The 21,359-nt window shown below is 43.5% G+C and overlaps 1 protein-coding gene across 6 annotated transcripts in view; it reads left to right on the top strand.

Moving 5' to 3' along the window:
* Positions 1-21,359, top strand: part of TMEM182 (transmembrane protein 182) — a 101,549-nt gene that overhangs the window by 21,118 nt on the left and 59,072 nt on the right. For 3 of the 6 annotated variants that reach the window (XM_080377243.1, XM_080377246.1, XM_080377241.1), the window contains exon 5: positions 8,238-8,350. In XM_080377243.1, the coding sequence (XP_080233369.1) occupies positions 8,238-8,350 (113 nt within the window). Of the gene's footprint in view, positions 1-8,237; positions 9,401-10,866; positions 10,907-11,450; positions 13,170-21,359 lie in introns of those variants that run through there. The other 3 variants (XM_080377245.1, XM_080377244.1, XM_080377242.1) reach the window with 3 other exon arrangements.

Raw genomic sequence — 21,359 nt, 5'->3', positions numbered from 1 at the left:
GTAAGTGGGACCTCTAAACCTCTGTGAATGAAAGATAACAAATAAGTGAATTCCCTCCTTCCTTGTAACCCACATGTACTATGGAGGATGCACCCTTCCAGGATTCAGCTGATATGGGCAGCTCTCTGGGATGCTGTTCAGTTAACCTTGAAAAGTCTGGGGAGATGTCACACTGGTGTGCAAGATACAGTTGTGTGGGATGTAAATGATGGTGTGTGATAGATGTACAAGATAGAATGTGCTCAATCACTCTTCTTTGTGTAAAGCCTGGTGAGAGGCAGCGCTGTGAGAGCACTGTTGTGTTACAGTGTAGGGCCGCTCGTGTCAGGACCAAAAGGCCTGGGCTCTCTTTCTGCTTCTGTTGCTGACCTGCTGACCTTGCTTACCCACTTCACCTCACAGCAATTTCTATGCAGCTAGTGATCATTATTCCCTTTTCAAGGACCTTCAGTGAAGTGTTGGAAGTATTTTATAATATTTTTGCTGAAAAAAACTCCTACATACTTGCATTTGATCCCTTGAGAATTGCTCCTCCACACTTTTAAACGACATAAAATAATATTCATAGTCTGACAGAAATCCTAAGATACTTCAATGCTTTTTGTTACTAATTGGCAGGGTAAGAGCCCATGTGAGTCCTGATCTTTCTGCATTTGTAATCTGTAAAACCCTCATCTGTCACTAGAAAGTAGCAGAGGCTGTTAGAGAGGTAAAGGGCACTTGAAAGACATCAGGACCCAATGGGCAGAGGTGCCAAGTGACATGTGTGTTCTCTACTCTGAGTCAATTCATCTACCCTCATTTAAGCAGGGGAAACTTAGATCCCCAAGTCTATGCTAGTCTTCCATGGCTTCCCTAGGAGGCCTGCAAGAGGCCATAACATTCATTGGCAGTAAAACTAGTAGGTATGTAAGAAGCTCCCTCAGCTGGGAATTCATTTCATCCTGAAAGAAGGGCCTAATTGGATCAGCTGAACGCACCTATGGGGGAACCCTACACCTCTCTTTCTTTTACTGAGGGAATCTAGAGTCACTATTTTTGGGTGTGTGTGAAGTGGGCTTTATTATCCCAGTGTGTGAGCTTGGGCTTGTCTCTTTGCCCCTCGTAACCTTTGTCCCTATAGAGCAGCTGTTCTTCAAGGGAAATTCTGAATTTTTACTATAGATATCTGTAGTACCTTTCGACTTCAGGACTGTTCTTAATCAGGGCTTCAGAGAAGAGCTGTGTTACTTTCGCTGTTACCATTGTTGCTGAAAAGCAAAGATATTTAGCAAAATCCTGCTATGATTTGCTAAAAGGTTGTGGTGACAGCAGAATATAGGACCCTAGAGCCATTCAGTTTGCACAAGACATTTTGACTTGGGTAGGGGGACACAGTTCCTGACCAAGCTGTTCTGCACCTATTCCCAGTCCCACCAGTAGGACAGGCCTGGTTGGGGAAGATACTTACCCTAAATATCATTATCCTATCCAACACTTTAGATCCACAAAAACATTAAAACAAAAAATGAGTTGCTCTCAGCTCTTCTCACAAGTACTCCTGTAGGTGAGGGTTTAATTATATCATGAATTAAAATCATGCTGGTGGGATAGACTTGCCTTTTGGAGGGACCTAGGAAAGGAGCCTAAACAGAGATCCTGAGTGACACAGTAAATTTAGGTTGGAAAGGACCTCTTATAGCCATCTAGTCTGACTTCTCATTCAGAGCAGGCCTGTCTTCAAAGCTGGATCAGGCGGCTCAGAGCCTTATCTAGTCAAGTTTTTTAAATCTTCAGTAGTGGATGTTCCACAGCATCTTTGGGCACTTGTCCCAGTTTGACCAACTTAATTGTGAAAAATGTTTTTTTTTATATATTTTCCTTGTATCCACCTGAAATTATCCTTGCTGCAGCTTGTGATCATTGTGTCTCATCCTTTCAGTGTGCAGGTCTCTGAAGAGTGTCCCTATCTTCTCTATAACTCTGTGTAGAAAGATGAAGACTACTTCTTTAGACTAAAACTCCCCAGCTTGCTTGGCCTATCCTTGTCCTCCATCCCCTAATCGTCTTGATGGTCATCACCTCAGTTTATCAGTTTATCTCTCTTTCACCAGGGGGCCTCACACTGGACACAGATTTCCAGATACAATGTCACAAGTGCTGAGTAAAAGGAAATATTATTTCCAAACTTGATGACTGTTTTCTTGCTAGTGCAGCCCTGTATGAAGTTAACTTTCATTTCTGTCAGACCTGCTTGAACTCCTGCACACCGAGAGCGACCATTCTTGTGCCTTAAAGAAGTTGTCTGTGAGGAACAACCAGTTCTTCTGCCCCCCTTTGCCCTTCAAGGCTGCCTTTGTCCTTCAGGGCAGCCTCCCTTGCGATCCTGCAGGCTGAGGTCCTGAAGTTCTGGGACTTTATTTTCTACTCACCTGCCATATTCCTCCTAGTATACTAAACTCAGCCATTTCATGGCTGTTACAACCACAGCTAACACCATCTATCATATTCCTGACCAGTTTTTTCTTATTTGTGAGTAGCTGGTCCAGCAAAGCACTTCCATTAGTTGGTCTGTCCCACATCTGTTTCAAAAAGTTATCCTTGTTGCAGTCCAGCTACCTATCTCCTAGATTGCTTGCTCTCTGCAGTGTTGCCCTTCTAGAAGGTATTGGGGTGGCTGAGTCCCTTATGAGAACCAGAAATCATAACTGTTTTTCCAGTCCACTTCCTCTTCTTGATTTGGTGGCCTGTAGCAGATGCCCACCATGACTACACCCTTTTTGTCCACCTTGTTGCTTTTAATCCCTAAACTCATGTTACTTAGAAGATCTCCATCCATTCAAGATATTTCGTTGTGTAGACTGCAGTCATCCCACCCCATCTTAACTGCATGTTCTTAGTCTGTATTCATCCAGAAATGCATTCCAATCAAGCAAGCTGTCTCACCATGTCCGCAGCTGCAGTGGCACCATCCATCATCCAGTGACTGCAAAACTTGAATTCCTCCTGTGTTATTCCAACACTGAGTTAATTTATGTACATGCCTTTGGGATGGGCTTTCAGTTGTGCAGCTTTCTTAGTGGAAGTGTATGAGCCTTCCTCATTGAGCTGTCCCATGCAGATGCTCTCCATTCCTCCTGCTTATCTGGAGGCTTTGCTGTCCATCTGCCAATGGTCCTTTCTTGCATCTTTTCCCACGAGGTTACAGAGCTTGCTGTTCTTTCCCCATCTTGTCTGGTGGATATCACCCCTCCCCAGGAGTCTTCGTATCTCAGAGAGGGTCCCGTCGTCACAGAAGCCAAAGCCCTGCTTGTGATGCTAGCTACAAAGCTAGGAACTGATGCAGTGTGTACCAACTTTTGTACAGTTTATATTATATGTACAGACCATCATCACCTGCATTCCATGCTCTTACCTCTCACACTCAGAGCCCTTTAATTACTGACTCAAGACCTCTCCACCAGCATCATTAGTGCCCATATGTATGAACTGCAAAGGGTCTCCAAGGGCAAAAGGACAAAAGGAACCTCAGAAGCCTCTCCACAGTGTCACATATCTGGAGGCCAGAATAGTAGCAATCTTACCCACAGAGCAATTTTGCTGTCTGATCTGTGGCAGGGTCACACACTTGCCTTTTCTTCATCCTGATCTTTCAGAAAAAAGGCTGCCCACTTATTGAGTGGTGCAGCTGAACTACCACAAATGGAGGGGAACACACAATTGTTAGTATTGGTGGCAGCTCATTGACTAGCAGCTTTCCCTGTTAAGCTTTATAACCACATTAACTACCTCAGGCTGCAGGTGAAACTGCAGATGGTAACACCTGTGGGGAAAAAGTGCATATCAGTTCAATGATGCCACAGGCAGTGACATGAGCACTGTCTTTGCAGCCCTGCCTCCATGTCTAGAATATCAGGGGATGGACCATGAGCAGCTACAGCAGTGCAAACTGTAAGAAGCCCTATAGTTGCTTCAAAGATCATGGGAAAAGAAGGGAAAGCTGCCATAAAATAATCACTTAGAGCAGCCCTCGGTAAAGTCCATAATTACCCTGGGCCTGTTCCTGCCTGGGTGGTGGTGAAAGCTGCCCTCTTGTACTGATGTGAAACAAGCAAGTCCTCAGGATGTGCATAGAGCGTTACAGAAGCACACCCTTGTGAAGAAGCAAAATAAAAGTTCAAATATGACTTCTCCTTCCTGCCAAAAGAGTGAAAAAAACCCAGTATTTTAATTCTAGCTCCTAGATGAGGACAAAAATCTGTCTTCAGAGATATATGCCAACTGTCATAACTCCTTAAGTGGGATCCTTTGCGTGTACTTCAGAGTGGAATGTCAACCTTACTTTTTAAATAAAGGTCACAAAAGGCCAAAGTAGGTGGTAGAATCTGTAATAAGGACAGGACCGAAAAATATAATTCGAAAAAAATACATACACACATATACAAGTTTTCCTCAAGTGAGATAAAAAGTTCTAAACTTCTAGGCACAAGTAAAAAGCTCACATCATTCTTTCCAGCACCTGTTGTCTTCGTGTCTGCATAGTGAAAGATTCGTGCCATAAACAGCCATTCACCATTGACAAGTGAAAAGCATGTCTACGTGGGAAGAATGAGTACTAAAGGCCAGCATACTGCTTCTTGAATTCATAGACATTTCTAAAGGTTCTGTATTCTTTCTCCTCTGCAATATGCACAAGTATTTGTTTGAAAGAAATTCCAAAGAATAAACGCAAAAGACAGAAAAGACTGACCTCAGAGAAGCCTGTGTCTTATCACACTGCACAGAGCTGTGTATTAAACATGTGTGTTCTTAAAAAAAAAAAAAAAACAGCATTGAAAAAAAGAAAGAAAAAGGAGGGAAGCATTTATTTTTCTTAATCTCTCTCAGACATATTTCATGTTCTAGGAATAATTTTGCCCATCATTCCTGCTTCTTACAACTGCTGGTTTATTTTAAATTCACTAAAAGGCAAGGGCAAATGAACACCCAAGCACTATGCAAAAGGTCTAAATGCCGAAAATGTAGAAATACATCACAGCACACATTGTTCCTAAAAATATTTGCTTCATGAAATTGTGGAGTTGTTTTTTTTTTTCAATCTCAGTAGTTCTGCCTAGGAGTTTGGCTAGGAGAGTTCATGACATTCACAATAGATAGTAAGTGCAAAACTGCGGGAACAGATTTCCCAGAATAAATATTCAGTAAACTCCTGTATAAGTTCTTAACTCCCATAAAATCATACCTCTGTGAAAATTAGACAAAAGGAGCACTAATGCATGAAATGCTCTTGGAGGCAACAGGACATGGGCAGTTTTTACTTGGTCTGATTCTACTGTTCAAGGCGTTTCTTGAACACACTAAGCAATATACCTACTAATTAGCCTCCTTTAGCAGATAGTGAGAACCCTTAAATACTCCTTTAGTGCCTTAATTATCTAAGAGGGTTTACATATTCTGCCTTTCATTTTCTTCTCTTTTAAAGAAGGACATTTATCTCTGCTTGACATACATTTCTTCAGCAAATTTCCATACCCAACAATTTGCCACACACAGGTATTAACAGCTTGCTGTGAAATCACCCGATGGATTTTAGCTTCCCTGAAGTTGTTTTACCACTGGCAGCGCTGGCTTGCCGTTTTATACCTACATGGCTTCGGCTTTAGTTTAACCACCTGGAAGGTGTTGCTTCTGACTGCTGGAAGAGCAAGGGGTGCCCGTTTTTAGATTAAAGCACCTCTGACAAAGTCTTGTTTTAACGGCAGATGCTTCTAACTAACTGGGATACTTGGCTTTGTATCTGCCCAGGGTGCCAGAGGTCATTCCAGATGTGCAAGGCCTGGTTATATGTACCTGCTGCTATAGTAAAGGAATATGCCTCACTGCTTTTTGCAATTACTCTTGTTTTTGACTAAGTTTGCTCTGATGTAGAGAATAAATAGAAGACTACAGACATTTGAAAATGCATAGGCACAGCCCTCTGAAGGGGTAAATTCCAATGTTCATGTGGACTTTGCCATATTATCAATGTATCTTTCCAAATCTTTGGGCTATAATTTCATTTTTGGTTGAGGTTTTTAAACTGTGAACAAACTCCATATCTGTACTAACTCCATTTATGAACTTGGTCCTGAATCTTTTTACATCAAAAGTTACTAGCTCTGTTTGGTTCTAATTTTCCTATGTTGCCTACATTATCTACTATCATTAGGTCCTCTTATAGGAATCCTCTCTTGACTTGTATTTGGAGAGTCTTCAATTTAATTTCTTCTTCTTTATGTCTGGCCATAAGGTGATCCTTCTCTCTGATTGTTTCACTGGTTTTATGTTTAATATAAGCGCAGTACTAAATTCCATCAAGACTGAGTTTTACTTAGGTAAAATACTTTCAAAATTGAATTTGTGCCTTTTAGAGTTGAATGTTGGGGTTTTTTTCAAACTTTGTTAGGAATTTGAGCCCTAGTAAAAAATGTAATCCTGAAAGTATATTTCATAGACAGAAAATGTGTCTGCCTCCTTTATTTAGTTTTCCTGTTTTCTTTCAGCCCCATAAAAATTGCACATCCTTTGGGATTTTCAGTCATGTTTTGATTATGCCTCTGGTCAACTACTTGAGCTCATTCTTTGGTGGCCTTCAAAAGCCAGTGTTTGCAAACATTAAGTTGTGAGCTCTCACCTGTCAGATGTTTAGGATGTCCAGAATGTAAAGCTATTACATTTTGACCATAAAACACCAACGTGAATGTCACCAGATCACTAATTTAAACTGTTGCAGCTAACCTGTCTGATCTTGTCTGAAGCAAATGAGGGAGTGATGACAAGAGTTGCTCCCTGATAAGTGGGTAGGAAGAGCAGGGAAAGGAGGTGGTGAGGCAGCATCCCAGGGTGGGGATGGGCAAAGGTAACCATGGAAGCTTACCAGGACAAGTGGTTCTGGAATCAAATACTTGTCCATGGGTGCTTACAAAGTGCATTTGTGGGTTTTGCCAGAAGCGTCACATTTGCTCAGGGCGGCATTGCAAGTATTTAGGAGGATGGGGAAGAGACCACACATACCTTTGACTTATGCTCTGTGACTCTGCAGCCTTTAGACCCAACTTTGGCAATAAGTGTTCCCAAGATTATGCACTGGCTTGTGGTTTTAATGAGGCACCTAAACATCCTGGGATAAAAACATAGGGTGGTGTCCCTCAAATATTTGAATGTTGGAATAGATAGTCCCTGCTGCTGTAACTGTGCTGTGACAGCTGGAGCTAAGGGAGCAAGTGGGTACAGGCTGGAGCATGCAGAAAATTCAGACTTGTGCCCTCAGTTTTCCAGCAGATCTGCTAGAGCATCTGTGCTGCAGGCTTGCATTTCTCAAGTGTCCACATTCATCTGAAGTGAAATGGAATATTAGGAATGCAACGGATACTTTGGAAAGCACTTTCTTCTTATATCTCTTTCTGGTATATAGTAACAAAGAGGTTAACAAAGTTTGTAAAGACATGTGCTCCTATTACTATCACGTGTAAACAATCCAAAGGCCTTTCAGAGGAGTGGTTGGGAGAAAGCTGTGAGTTCTGTGGTGGATTAATTCCAGGAAACTGTTGTATCCAATCTGAGGCTAATACTAATAGCCTGCTTCATAGCTAGTATTTCATTTTTGTTGGGTTTTGTTCCTATACCAGGAATTGATTTTCTAATGTGAAGGATTTTGAATTAAATGTATCTGAATTTGTCAGCAAAATATTTTAGTAGAATAGTCTGAAGGTAGCATGTTCCAAACAAAGCCCTTTTCATCAGAAAAAAGAAGCAAGTGTAGGGAGGTGAAGATGATAGAAAGATTTCCTACCCCTTTCCCCTTTTCATACCTTATCCAAAAGTCTGTGACAGAAACAATGCCAACGTTTGGGAAGCGAAAGTAGGTATCTTTTTCTAGGTCATCTTGTCCCATCCTGTTCCTCCTCCTTCCATCTCCCTTGACCCTGAATTCAAAACAGTAAATACCTGTCTGAATTTTGTCCTAAACACACCTGTTATTCAATCTACCTACCAAACCCAGATAGATCCTTTGTCATGGGAGTATGCCTTTCAGTGCAAATCAGAAGCAAGATGGAGATAATGCTTGTTAGAGCAAGCCAAAAGAAAAAATATCCGGTGGTGGCTGTCTGTGCCTTGCAGACAGAGCCTCAAGCATTGATGTGTTTCTAGGTTTTACAATAAATGCACCCAGCATTTGTCTCACACTCTGTTGTTAAAACGTAGTGTTTCTTTTCCAGGTGTTTTGTTTTCGCTGGTAGTCGTGATGTATGTCATCTGGGTCCAGGCGATGGCTGATCTGGAAAACTACACAAACATGAAAAAAATGGATTGCCCGGACTTTGCTGTTTATGTACGTTATGGCTGGTCTTTTATGCTGGCTCCTGTAGGAGTATTTTTTGCTTTATTAGCAGGAATGCTGTTCTTGTTGGTAGGACGTGCCATTTATTTACACTCAGACTAGTCATACACTGTTGAAGGGAATACAGGCACTTCATGAGAATTGTAAACTGGAACAAAATTTTATACGTTATTACTATTATGGCAATCCTAAGGGTGCAGGCAGACTTTTGGAAGTTCTTGTGTTTCTCGTTTAAGGGTATAGGACACAAAACTCAATGCAGGAACAAACCACCTTTAGTTGTTTTTAATTCTTCAGAAAGTACACACATGGTTCCCCATATTGTACTATTAGCAACATTTTTGCTGTTTTGCAAACAGAGGAAGGCAAAAATTTTCTGCAACCAAAAGCCCAATGTGAAGTGGGCCAGATCAACATTTTATACATCTGTCTTTTAACATTTACTTTGTGCTTCTGCTTGTGGAGAATGGTACAAGGTAGAGGAGAAAAACATTCAAACTCAGTAATTCAATCTACCTCTTCTCCTGTTTTCCGATACTTGCCTTAGCTTTAATACAAGCAAACATGTCTGCACTTTATAAAAATAGAGTGCAGTTGTTCATGCAGCATCCATGGGAAGAGGACAAGAGAGAAGACAATTGCCGTGAACAGCGACCTGGTGCTAGTCCATACATGTAAAAGCTTAACTGCTCCTGTTACACATTTCTCTTTTCTGTATGCATTTGAAAGCTGTATACTTCTGTGTTCTGAAATCCGTGTTTGTTGCATGATTCTGTAAGCCAAAATGCCGTAGTTAAATCACTAGATGAAGTTATGACAAAGTTGTACTCTGAATTATAGCATTAGTATTTTAACCAAGTTTTAACCCTTTTATTTTTGAATGGAATAATTGGCTCTTCCAACAAGCCTTTTCCATGTTGTGCAAAGTGATTTTTTTTATTAAAAAAGCTTTATTATGAAGACAATATCTAGGACATGAAAATTTATCTTTTACGTAGCCTTCATTTTCCCAAATATTAAAAATCTGCATTATAGACAAAATTCAACTTGCCTACTAGTCATCTCAGGGGAAGCAATGAGCCTAGCTAAGACAGTAGGGGAGATCGATTTGGTTCTGTATTGTAGGAGTGTCTGGTTCTATGTGTATGTACACATATGTTTGGAAGATGGGGTAAGGATGGGACTGCATGCATGGTATGGAAAAGATGGGGTGGACTTTTAACAATGGGGAAACTGGCATTGGGCCCAAGTTGAAATTACATCCATCTTGAGGGTGTGCTGGTTTTCACTTTGTAACTCAATGCAGAATAGTTTGGGACTGATGAGGAAAAGTAAAGACTGCATGTTGGTTTCTTCTTGTTCATAATGCTTAATTCCACAGCTGTTATGCATACTGAACGCATCACTAAAAGGCAGGAAAGGAATGCCCACCTAGAAGATGTGGTGGACCAGATTGGATGTTGCTTCCATTCTGGGAGCTTTTGTGATTGGAAGATTTCCAGCCTTCCCTGCTACTTATTTTTCCATCATCAAGATTAGCTTTATACATTATAGAACAGGAAGACAACAGGGGTTGGGGGTAGGGAAGTTGGGAGCACAAGGTCTGGAATAATTACCAGATCACAAAAATATTTTTATTGGCAGCTAACATGGTGTTTTTAATTACTGTCAGAGAGTATGATGGGTGAATTTTAACCAAATATTCATAAGCACATATATGCACTCCATATAAATGATAGCCATCCGGAGACCATTAGGGTTACGCCATAATGCCCTTGGTTAGCCAGGAAATGCTGAAATTAACCCTGCTCCTTGTGCATATGGTATTATATTCCTACCCTTAATTACACAATCACATACTGTTTCTCAGATAATACAGTCTGTTGGTATTTAACCCCTTTACAGTCTAGGATACTCGCTGGTAATTGTGGAGGTAAATTCAATAATCAAGAGTTATTTGACTAGGTGCCCCTCCCAAACCCTGTCTGCTTCTCTGCAGGGGACAGTCCTACTCCACATCAGCTTAGAGGGGGCAATATGCTTGAGCCGCTTTCTTGCAACTTTTAGAAGCTGGAGGAATTGAGAGGTGCCTCAGAGCTGGACTTCTTCCAGAAAACCTAACCATGTGTGCAGCAGCAACTAATAAACTCTGCAAGGAATGAGCCAAAGGCTCCCGTGGAGCCCTAATTCAGCCCATGTGCATCTTCAGAACTCTCTCCATTATGCAGCTAAATTAGTTACACTCTTGTGTGCAAGGCAGCCTTGTAGGAGGCAACCCTTTGGGTCAGACTGTGGGCATAATGGCGGTTGAACATCCAAGGTGTTTCTGTGGGTTTCCTTAGAAACTTCAGGAAGCCTTTCTGGCGTCAGTAGAAATTGCTTGAGTACTCATAAATTCTGCACTCAAAGTCGCACTTTTGGCAATAGTCTGTAGCTCTGTCAGTTTGCTTTAATTGGATACCACCTTCTTAATGGCAGAACTGAAAGTCAGGTTCCTTCTGAAACAGTGGGGACGGGTGGCTCGCTCCATCAGAAACACATATGTAGGTAAGCACGTGATGTGTAGTAAGTAGCTGCTGCAGACCAGGGGATGGTGGTGTGGGTGGCGGGGAGGCATTTCTGTATGGATATTACTCAAAAGCACAGTCTGACACTCGTTCTCCTGATTTCATTAAAGAGCTGTGTGCAGGGGAATGGGTTTGTAACAACTCTCAGGGAAGACAAGCCAGCTAAGGAGTCTTGCTCCGTGGCACTGTTCCAGATACGCTTTTGTCTAGAAAATCCTTGGCGTCGATGCAGGGATTTTCATTGTTAGAGCCGAGTAAAAGATTGTAAGGGGGATTAAATGCTGTAATCAAAATATTCTGTGAAATCGGTCAAAGAACTGTTTCTCACAAATCTGTAGTTTTTTGGGTTTGCTTTTGGGTTTTTTGGGGGAGGGTTGTTGTTTGGTTTTTTTTTAATTGCCTGACTGGTTTAATAGCCTGCAGTCATATTGGAAGAAAAGAAATACTTTTTTTTGAGTAACATGTTTGGAAAAGTGATGGTAACAGGAACAGGCAGGTAAGAAGCATTTTCTGATTACTTTCAGCCTGACCATCATCTGCGTGTCCAGCGCAACCATGGCGAAGGACCATGACTACCCACAAAGGAGGCAGTGAGAAAATGAAGGGATGGAAGTGAGAAAGGAGGGAGAGAAAGGAGGGTGAGCGTCCCTCTGCGATGCTCTCTGCCAGCACGCTGTGCAGCTGTTGTGGATTCCTGGGGGACAAGCTGACACAACGTGGCAAAAGCAGCTGCAGACAAAAACAGTCAGGAAAGGATTTGCCCCCCTGGTTTATCCTTGTTACTCATTGGGGTGGCTGCTGGAGGTTTCACTGGAGCTAACCTTCATGGTGTACGTGGCTGGTTATTGACATTTACATTCGTGAGGTAAAGCAATGTTCTTCTTTGAGGAAGTGCAAAGTGAAGCCTGCTTCATTTCTCTGCAGGGTGCCTAGCTCCTGCAGCTGAGATGGTACTCTACAGAGTGCTAGTAAACGGCTGGTAGGACAATCACAAGTAATGTCTGGATTGCTGACCCCATTCTTGCAAAATCCTAACTGGCTGCAAAGTATGTTGTACTTACTTTCTTTTAAGAAGTCATATTGAACCTCTTAAATGAGCTATTTATCTTCTGGGCCAGCAGTGGGGTTTTCCTCTGGCTCTCCTGTTCCTATCTGTTGTTTCAGCAGTGGGATTTCTACGCAGTAAAGACTAGATAAAGTATGTTGACATGAAATTCTGCTGTGTTAACTTAGAGTAAGTCTGGATTAATGCTGTGAAGTTGGTGGAGACACTGAAATTGAAAACAGAAGTCGGTCATCTGTAATCAAAAGTGACAGAAGGGATGAAAAATCACAAGTATTTACAGTACCACTGTGCCCTCCGTGTCTCTTACTCACGTTAACGGTTTAAATTGGTCTATCTTTCCAGTTCACAATGTGGCTCATCTACCCAGGAGACATGTTGACAGTAGGGATCAGGGGAGTCATTTGACATGAAGGTAAGAAGGAATGGAGGCTTGGCAGCATCTCCTATATTAGACACCTCCAAACTCTGCACCTGATTTTTCCCTACATCGCAAAGAGCTCAGAGGAGCCTCATGGAGTCCTGCAAGGCTCCAGCTTTTGCTGAGAGGACAAGGGGAAGACCTGGAGCAGAATTCACTCCCTATTAGTTGCCATAGCTCTGTTCCTTACCTGTTTCTAAACACTGCCAAGGATGCATTTGGTATGAACTGGGAAGGTGCCTTTCGTAATTTTCACACTGGGAGGCAGCCACTCTGAACTGGGTTGCAGCAAGGGAGTGGTCTCAGCGGTGGTACTTCACATTTGGCACACCATTGCCCCCACACCTTATGCCTGGGTGCCCAAGGAGATGTTCTTCGAAATGACCTGCACATGATTCAGATTTTAAGCCAGTTAACAAAAAAAACCCACCTTAAAGTAATGCATTGTTAAGATGGAAACACTTTTTAAACAGAAAGAAACACAAAAAGATAATGAAAAACGTTCCCCCCTCCTTTTCATACCACATCAGATTGACTTATACTCTGTTATGTGGCTTTACTTTGAAACAGATCATTCTCATTGCAACACGTTTAGTGCTGCCAGCCACCACATGGTTATTTGGCAGCTATTTAAAGCTCGGATCATATTACTCTGTCGCAGTGCTAGGCACCCATATTCCAACTGGTATACAACTGATCTAAAGAGAAATCAGCTTCAGGTTTTGTTCTCTGAAATTAAATGTGACGGCATGATCTCTATGATCCTTTCCCCCTCCTTTCCTCCTTTTTCTTTCTTTTTTTTCTTTTTTTTTTTTTTCTTTTTCATATGCATTATTACTTTTTGGAACAGCATTTTGCTAGCACCACAGGGGAAATTCAGTTAGGTTGTCAGCCTGATATAGTGTATTATCAGAAGCGTTAGCTTTTCCTCTCTCTTACATTTGCTTAAGAGCTTATAAACCACAGAGAATAAAAAGTGCTAAATAGAATGAAATGACCTGTCAAGAGTAGATATAGTATTTGTGAATGACTTAAAAAAATTCCACCAGCTTCAAGCACTCCAGTCTCACTGATTGTTTGCGCTATCTTGAAATTTGGCCTCTCTCTTTTTTTTCCCCCAAGTAAAGTACTTTGATGGTCATTGATCTTTGATGATTGCTTCTTGAAAAGGACTAATTTTGTCTTCCCATATTCAGCCCAGGACCAGATTTTGCAGCAGGAGAGGATGCCGTTATGAGATTTGAGACAGATTTGACTCCTGCTCTTAATATGATGAGCCTAATCCTGAATTTTACAAAACATTGAACAAAGTCAAGAGAAGTGACTCCCAAGAAGAATTAACCAATAAATACTTTACACTGCAGATAATGTAATTATTTTATTAATGGAGAATAAGAGATTTTTCCATAGGAAATAAAGTGACTGATCTCATACCCAGGTCATTGTTAACCTTGAGAGATGTATTAAATTGAGGAGCTGGGGTGATCAGCTTGCATTTAACCTCTGAGTTATATGAGATATATATATATATATATATATCTGAGGTAGGGCTTACCCAGAAGTTCTGGTGGGTATTGATTAGGAAACTGAAGTTTCATATGCAGTCCTTCTTTTACTCCTCTTTTCTAAAGTCCTGTCTGTGGTGTTCACCATCATCACTTCCCCCCCTGCCCTATGCCAGCTCCCAGCAATTACGTCAAAACCTTTTCAGGGTTTAAAGCTTTGCCCTGAGCTTTAAATAGCAACTTGCTAGTCAAAGCAATATGAACAGCATATTCCTATATGTTCCAGGACTAGTGCTAAGGTTATAATGTAGCTTGTTTCTTTGGCATGTATGTCACATAATCCAGTACAAGAACACCCTTTCAGCCTTCCCTGAGGAGCAGGCTTTAGTGAGGGAAGTGTTAGGGCTCCCTCGGAGCACCGTATGCTTCGAGGCACTGCTGTGCTGCTGCCATGCCCACAGCAGTCCTGGACATGTCTGGTGCTGAGACAAGCCTGCACAGCTACTTGAGCTGTTCCAGGACCCACACCGGCGTCCAGACGTGGGAGGATACAGCTTAAAATGCAGTCTCCAGAGATATCTATGTAGTTATGTAGTGTGGACATACCAACCAGCTCCAAAAAGTTAGCTTGAGTACTGGACTCTGCCAGCTGACGGTGATTACACTGTGGTGTGCAAGACAGAGCTGCTCAAAGAGAGAGGAGGAACTATATAACCTGAACTGCGCTCTCTGCCTTAACCACAGAAACAAGGCCCAGTGTGCCAGTACTGTGGTCCCATTGCTGTAGCTCCAAATAATTGTTTTGTTCTTTGAGTTGCACAATAAACCATTAATTCATGGGTTTCCCAAATGTTAGCTGTGTTTGAGGAAATGAGCCTGGTGGGGTTTAGAACAGAATGTGGTATTTGCAGGTTGTGGCTCTTCAGCGGATTCATACAGTATTGTATAGAAGCTGTGCAGTGCTTCATATTTCCTTGGAAGATGTTTCTGATAGACTGCTAAGTCTGTAAGTACAGAGAATGCAATCCACAAGAGGCACTTGCTTCTAGTTGCTCTCAGGAAAAAAAGCTCTAGCCTGATAAAAAAAAATCAACTCCTGTCAGCTTCGTTTTTCTAGCCCTAATGAAAACCTAGTAGTACCTTATTGTACAAACAGTCCCATAGAAATGTGTCACAAGGCAATGACGTACACACTCAGAAGACAGGACAGTGACAGCTGGTTCTGGTACATGAGACCCTCTTACAAGTCTAACCTGAGATTCACCCAGTAGGAAAATATTTGAATAACCTTTCTGCAGTAAGAAGCATTACTTTGTGATTCAGATGTATGGGAATATTAAGTAATTATATTCCAATTATTATTTGCTATAAAAAGTCATGTCTGACATTTTTTCTCTGCAGAAAAGAACCCCAACAAATTTCATGCGTATTTCAATGCCCTCGGTAATCTGTGCCCATATCTCCACTGCTCCAGCGAAATGAGCATATCCCTTGAAGACTCTGCATGAATCAGCTATAGGCTCTTTAATTTAATAAGGAGCTTCTGCACTCAGAAAGGGAAGAAATTCGTGAACTAGAGAGACCAAAGCAGAGGCTCCAGTTAGAAGCTAGTGCCCTACATCTTGGTATCTGAGACTCTTTGATCAGTTGTGTGCCTGGGTTATTTCGCCGGGTCCTTATTCCAGCACAAACACACTGCTTGTATGTTGAGACACAGAGATACTTTTAGATGCAAGAGCGTCTAAAACCTGCTTAATAATAGAAAAAGACAGGGCCTTGAGAGAACGATTTAACAAAAAAGCAGTTGGCCTGTGCCGGGGTTCAGTGCACCTGGGTTCTACTGATGAAGAGTTCTGAAGGTGTGGCTTTAAGTTTGGAAAGGACACCTGTACTACGTGGGCTTCTGAACTACCTGTTCTCCCAGCTTAAGACAAACGGTTGGCGAGACCAAACTCTCACCTCACGAGGCAGGGATACCCACCAGCTCCTTTGTGGAGGAAGAGCTGCAGCCTGCATCGCGTTTGTAGGGGTTTGTATTTGCTGTTCAGCTTAAGAGGGAGCACAGGTAATACCCCACCACCCTTGTGCACGCCACAAGGCGGGATGGAAATCCCATGAGCCGGTGCCTACGCCTGCCAGCCCGCCGCTGTTTGCTCTCACTCGGTGGCAGGTAAAAGCGGTCTGGGAGAAGACAGCGACGGCATTTTTGGAGAGGGGATGCGCAGCCCGGTGGTGTGTGGCTGTGGCGAGCCCTGCCCCGTGCCGGACGGCGGCATTCCCAGCGGGGCCGGAGCGCAGGGACACGGGCTGCTGCGGACGCCGTGCGGTGCGGTGCGGTGCGGTGCGGTGCGGTGCGGTGCGGTGCGGTGCGGTGCGGTGCGGTGCGGTGCGGGCTGCAAGGCGGCCGGCGGCCACCGGAGGGCTTCGTGTCCCCTCGAAAGGAGCTCTGCCGGGAGCTGATTCGAGAAAGCGGCTTGTTAGCGCTAACGAGAGCCTGGCTTTGCTCCTACCTTGCGGAGCGTTTGCTGTTGGCTCAGGTTTTATCCATTTAAAGGTATTCCGGCCGCCCTGCTTATTTTGGGGGTTTCAGTTCGGCCGGCCTTCACAGAGTTGGGGCTAATACACCGAAGCTCATGTTACTCTTCACAGGGGTCTTGTGTTACCTTAATAACAACAAAGGCCGTTTCTGGGGCAGGACAGCCCTAAATGTTGTGCTAAAAGCTCTTTACAGCCTACCAGGCTCCTGTTCCCTTGGTGCTGCTCTACTTTTTTTGCTAGAACCGGGTGCTTCAATAACTTCTTGCTTAAAAAATTAGCTGTGAGAGTAATACATATTAATAACTATAATACATGGGTTTTTTTTAAACACTTATATTCATTCATAAGATCTCAAAGTGCTTTTTAAATGAGGTCAGCACAATTAACCGTATCGAACCGCTGCTGTGAAGAATTTGCAGACTTGCTCATAACTGATGCTGTCACTGTGCATCAGCCAGACAAACAGTCCCGTTTCTAACACCTTTAAGCTAAAGCTGGAACCAAAACCAAAACAGCAGGAAGCCCCCATATTAGATAAGGGTTTTGGTTGCAGATGCTGCTGCTGCCTTGAAGGGAGGAAGAAAACAGCCTGGAAGCATTTGGAAACTGCCCCGCTGTGGTTAAAATGGTTAGGGATCACTGAAGAGCTGAAACGAGGAGAAGCAGCAGTTGGCAAAAACTGGAAGAGGTAGCAGTGAGGAGGAGAGTGGAGTTTCTTAAGTAACGTGCAGCTTAGAGAGCTGTCACAGTTTTTGAGGTAGGCTCCTGCCCTGCCTCGAAGAAAAATGTTCCCAGTGATCTGGAAGACTGAGGGGGCTAAAGCCCTAAAAGGAGGCCTCCAATTTTAGAAATCTCTCTCTTCTCCATAATCCCTCCATTTTTATAACATTTTCTACGTATGACATTATACAAGCTGCATAACTGACAAATCCTCTGTTTGCATTAGATTTAAGTGGCTTCCCTCCTATCACTCCTCGTGGTTAAAAACACATTGCAGAAATTACTATCCTGCCTAGGAAAATGTGTGATGACTCTGGTGTCTGTCATGTATTTCTAAAACATTCTGGCACTTTTCCTGCCGGGTTGTCTTTTCCCTTCAGCTTCGAGTGCAGAAAGTGCAGGGTTAGGGCAAGATTTTTCAATTTCTCTGGTTATTGCATGCATGCATTGCAGCCCACATGCCAGGCATGTCAAGTTCTAAATGCTGAGCAGGAGCAATGAAATCCTCAGGAGGAAAGGAGAATAGAAAGCATAGGGAAGCCACGATTCAGGCTTCCGTCAGAATGGCCATATCATATCGGACCAAAGGTATGGGCCCAGGATCTTGTCTTCCTACAGTGGTCAGCATTTACAGAAAGACTGTCAGCAGACAGCAAGTGTAACATGACCTTTCCTCTCGCATGACCTTTCAGCTTCTGTAAAAGGGAAAAATTCACCCTGGCTTTCATCTTCTTGCCACGTGGACTAAATTTGGCCCTCTGCACCCAAACAACCCTTCGGTCTCCTTCGCTCCTTCCTCCTGCAGGCCTCTGGCTGATACTCCCGTGCTGCTTCCCAGGGTCTGCTTGCACAGGGCGTCTCTGAGAATTAATCACGCCGCAGAGATCCATTTTCCCTCTGATAAGAGCCCAGCTTAATCTGCAAAGAAAGGAGGGGAATCAATCTGCCTGATTGCCGTAGACCCTTCATTTTGCACTCCACAGTCCCTTGCCAAGCAGAGCAGCAGGGGAATCTCTGCTCAGTTGCTCCCAGCAGGTGTCACTATGGAATGGGAAAATGCAATTCTAGGGCTGGGAAAGGAGCTTGGCTGCAGGCAGAACATCCTCTGACATTGCCGCCGAGGTAGCATGCCACTACGTCCGGGACACTTTCATAATTAAATCTGAAACAGATGTGCTGCCACCCTCTGCTTTCCCCCCTTTTTTCCCCTCCATTGCAGCAAGCCTAATAGCGGGTTGGAGGAGTTTACTGATTTTTTTAAAACATTGTTCAGCAATGAATGAAGAGACACCTGCCTTAATGGATCACTACCCTGTGTAGTAACACAGCACAATAATGTGTGAAGTTTCCAGAACTGTTGGTAATTACTGATAAGCCCGGTTCAGCTCTCAGTTACATACAAAGCTGGGTAAACAATGAGAGGAAAAAATTAATTAGAGCCCGTGTTTGCTAAAGCTGGCTAGCGATTCCATCTGATCACGTTCCTGCTCCTTTTATTCCCTTTGCACAAACATTTGGGTGGTCAGGTTTTGCTGGCACCTAGGTATGCAGGAGAAGCTTTTGTCTGTGCAAATAGTACATCTCTCCCAGGGTACGGGCCCTTTTGGTGAGTGCTCGCCTGTGCTCTGCCCTTGTGTTTGCAGCTGGAAAGGTGTTTGGAGGCCTGACAGGGTAGAAGTTAAATGGTCACCTCCCCCAAGCAATGCTGGGAGTCTATACACCAGCAAGAGCAGCAGGGGAAGAGACAGGAAAACCAGGAATGGAAGACAGTGGGAAGGGCACTCATCTGGAGACATTTCACATGTGTTTTGACCTCAGAGTACCCTTGTGCAGCCTGTCTTCTGTGACAGTCAGCACAGCCTACACAAAGAGGGAAAGGGAAATTCAGCATCTCACAGAAAGATCCGCTTAGGCGTGCTCTGAACACACTGGTGGCACAAAAGTTGTGTCTTGCTTGGATTGCCTTGCTGGCTGGGAAAACTGAGGTGGGCCCTGTTCTTAGAGTTTTGTCCCAGCCAAATGGTAAGGCTTGATGAGGGCTACATGGCAGCTTGAACACTTCATGGGCCACTTGTTCCTCCCTGGTTCCTCATGAGGGACGTGGACAACTTCTGTGGGTTCCAGGGGACTGAGGGTGTCAGAGGGTGTTTCCAGGGATCTAAAAAGCATGTTCTCCTTCACGACTGATTGAACACTCTCACTACAGTAGGTCTGGTTTACTAATGCCAAAGCTATCCCAGCCTTGAGAAGGTGGTCACACCAGATGACCTCCAAATGTCCCTTCCAACTAAAATAACTCTGTAATTCTATGAATGTAGGGTCACATTTACTTATCCATGTCCTTGAACAGTGCCCTTATGCTTTATGCATGCCATTTACCAGTTTTATGCAGTGGCAGTGCCTGTTCTTCCACTCTGCCATTCTCAGAGATCAGGAAGGCTGACTGTGACAACTCCTTCACTGAGTATAAATCTGGTATACATCTATCCCTCTCCTTCATCCTGAGAGGAACTCAGATAACTATGCATGTGAGGACCATGACTGGTCAAGAATGAACAAGGAAAGGACTTCAGCAGCCTCAGCATTGTCTCCTCCCATGCTCCATTCCCTGAAGTGCCCCCTCAGAGTCAGGACCTCAGTGATTTCTTCAGATTCAGCTCCAAAGTGTAGAAACTAGGTCAGGCAATCATGGGGATGGCTTGATGTTTTGCTGGCAAAGAACAGTTTGGTGAGACCTGACATCTGCTTAGAGTCATGATGTGTTTCTCCTCTTGTGAAGAAATGCTTGGCAGATGGATCCATAAAATCCTACCCTTAAGTGCACCCATTTTATTGGTGGTGTTCATGCCCTGGTGTGCAGAGTTGTTTTTTATGGGGTGCTGGGAAAGGCTTAGATCAAAGCTAATGTGATTTATCCATGATACTTTCAGCAAGAAGAGGAGTTCAAAAGATAGGAAATTATCTGTGAAGGCGATCAGGCTTCACATATCCTTTCCTGTATTTTATGCAGAGTTGGGACCACAAAAAGAGAGGTTCTGGGCAGATGTCTAATATCTGTCTGTCCCTTTTCCCACTAGCATGTTGGACAGCATGCACCCCATCTAACTTAGCCTGTGGGTCTGCCCTTGGCCTCTAACCACAGCATCTGCCCTGGCAGTGTGCTTCTGAAACAAACTCGGACTGTGTCGGTGTAATTAAATGCTCCCCTGTCCCTATCTGAGCTACCGTTAGGAAAAAAAAACAAAACTATGTACTAATTTTTGTTTATTCTGAACACAGTTGCTGGATGTAAACCATCCTAATTAAACTGCAAACTTCTTTTGTAGAGAGCTCAGATGTTGCTGAAATTGATGTCAAGCGTTACACAAGCCTGTATCATTTGCACTGATCTTTCTAAATTCCACTGGCATAGAGAAGAGTAGCAAAAAAATCCCCAACCAACAAAAACCCACCAAAAAACAAAACCAAGCCCCCAAATCTATTTACTGTTGCACTTTGGCTGTCCCTGGGGTCTCCATGGAATTTACAAAATCAGGAGCAGAGCCTGATGTGGGGCATCAGCTGGCAAATGTGAGAAGTACTTGGGTATCACATAAAGATTCATTTAGAAATGCAGCCGAGGAGAAGAAAGCCTCCTTCCATACCCAGCACAGCCCTTGCAAATCTGGGCTTGGATTTGATATCATACAGTGAACAAGTGCTCTGCAAGTTGTTCCCCACGTGTAGGTTACAGAGGTGATGCTACCTTAACCTACATGGTTGCACCGGGTGTCCAGCAGAAGACACTTTGCTAGTGGTACGGGAGGGTCTGGGACATCAGCCAGCTGAGCTGCACACACTCACTCATACTCAATTAGCAGGTTCAGGCTGCGTATGTAATCCACACTGCCTACAGTGCCAAGCTGCCAGTTGCCCTCAGCAGCTAATAATATAGAACTGCAAAGTACAGTTAATTAAGTAGGTACAATTTATTCTGTAGTATGTTCCCTACGTACAAAATGATGTGTAATTTTCTGCTAGCAATGAAGGATGTTGCTCCCAGAGCTTTCCCTCATGATCCTGGTCTCAGGTGCCGATTTCCTTCTCACGTGCTCTGTGTGGGACTGTGGCCTGCACTCGGGGCTGTGGAAGCCATGACTGGCACGAAAAATGTTAGGTCTTCTTTTGAGCTAATGTCTTGGCTAGT

Source organism: Falco punctatus, assembly GCF_963210335.1.
Source record: "Falco punctatus genome assembly, chromosome: 2".
NCBI lineage: Eukaryota > Metazoa > Chordata > Aves > Falconiformes > Falconidae > Falco > Falco punctatus.
This window is presented reverse-complemented; position numbering and strand designations above follow the sequence as displayed.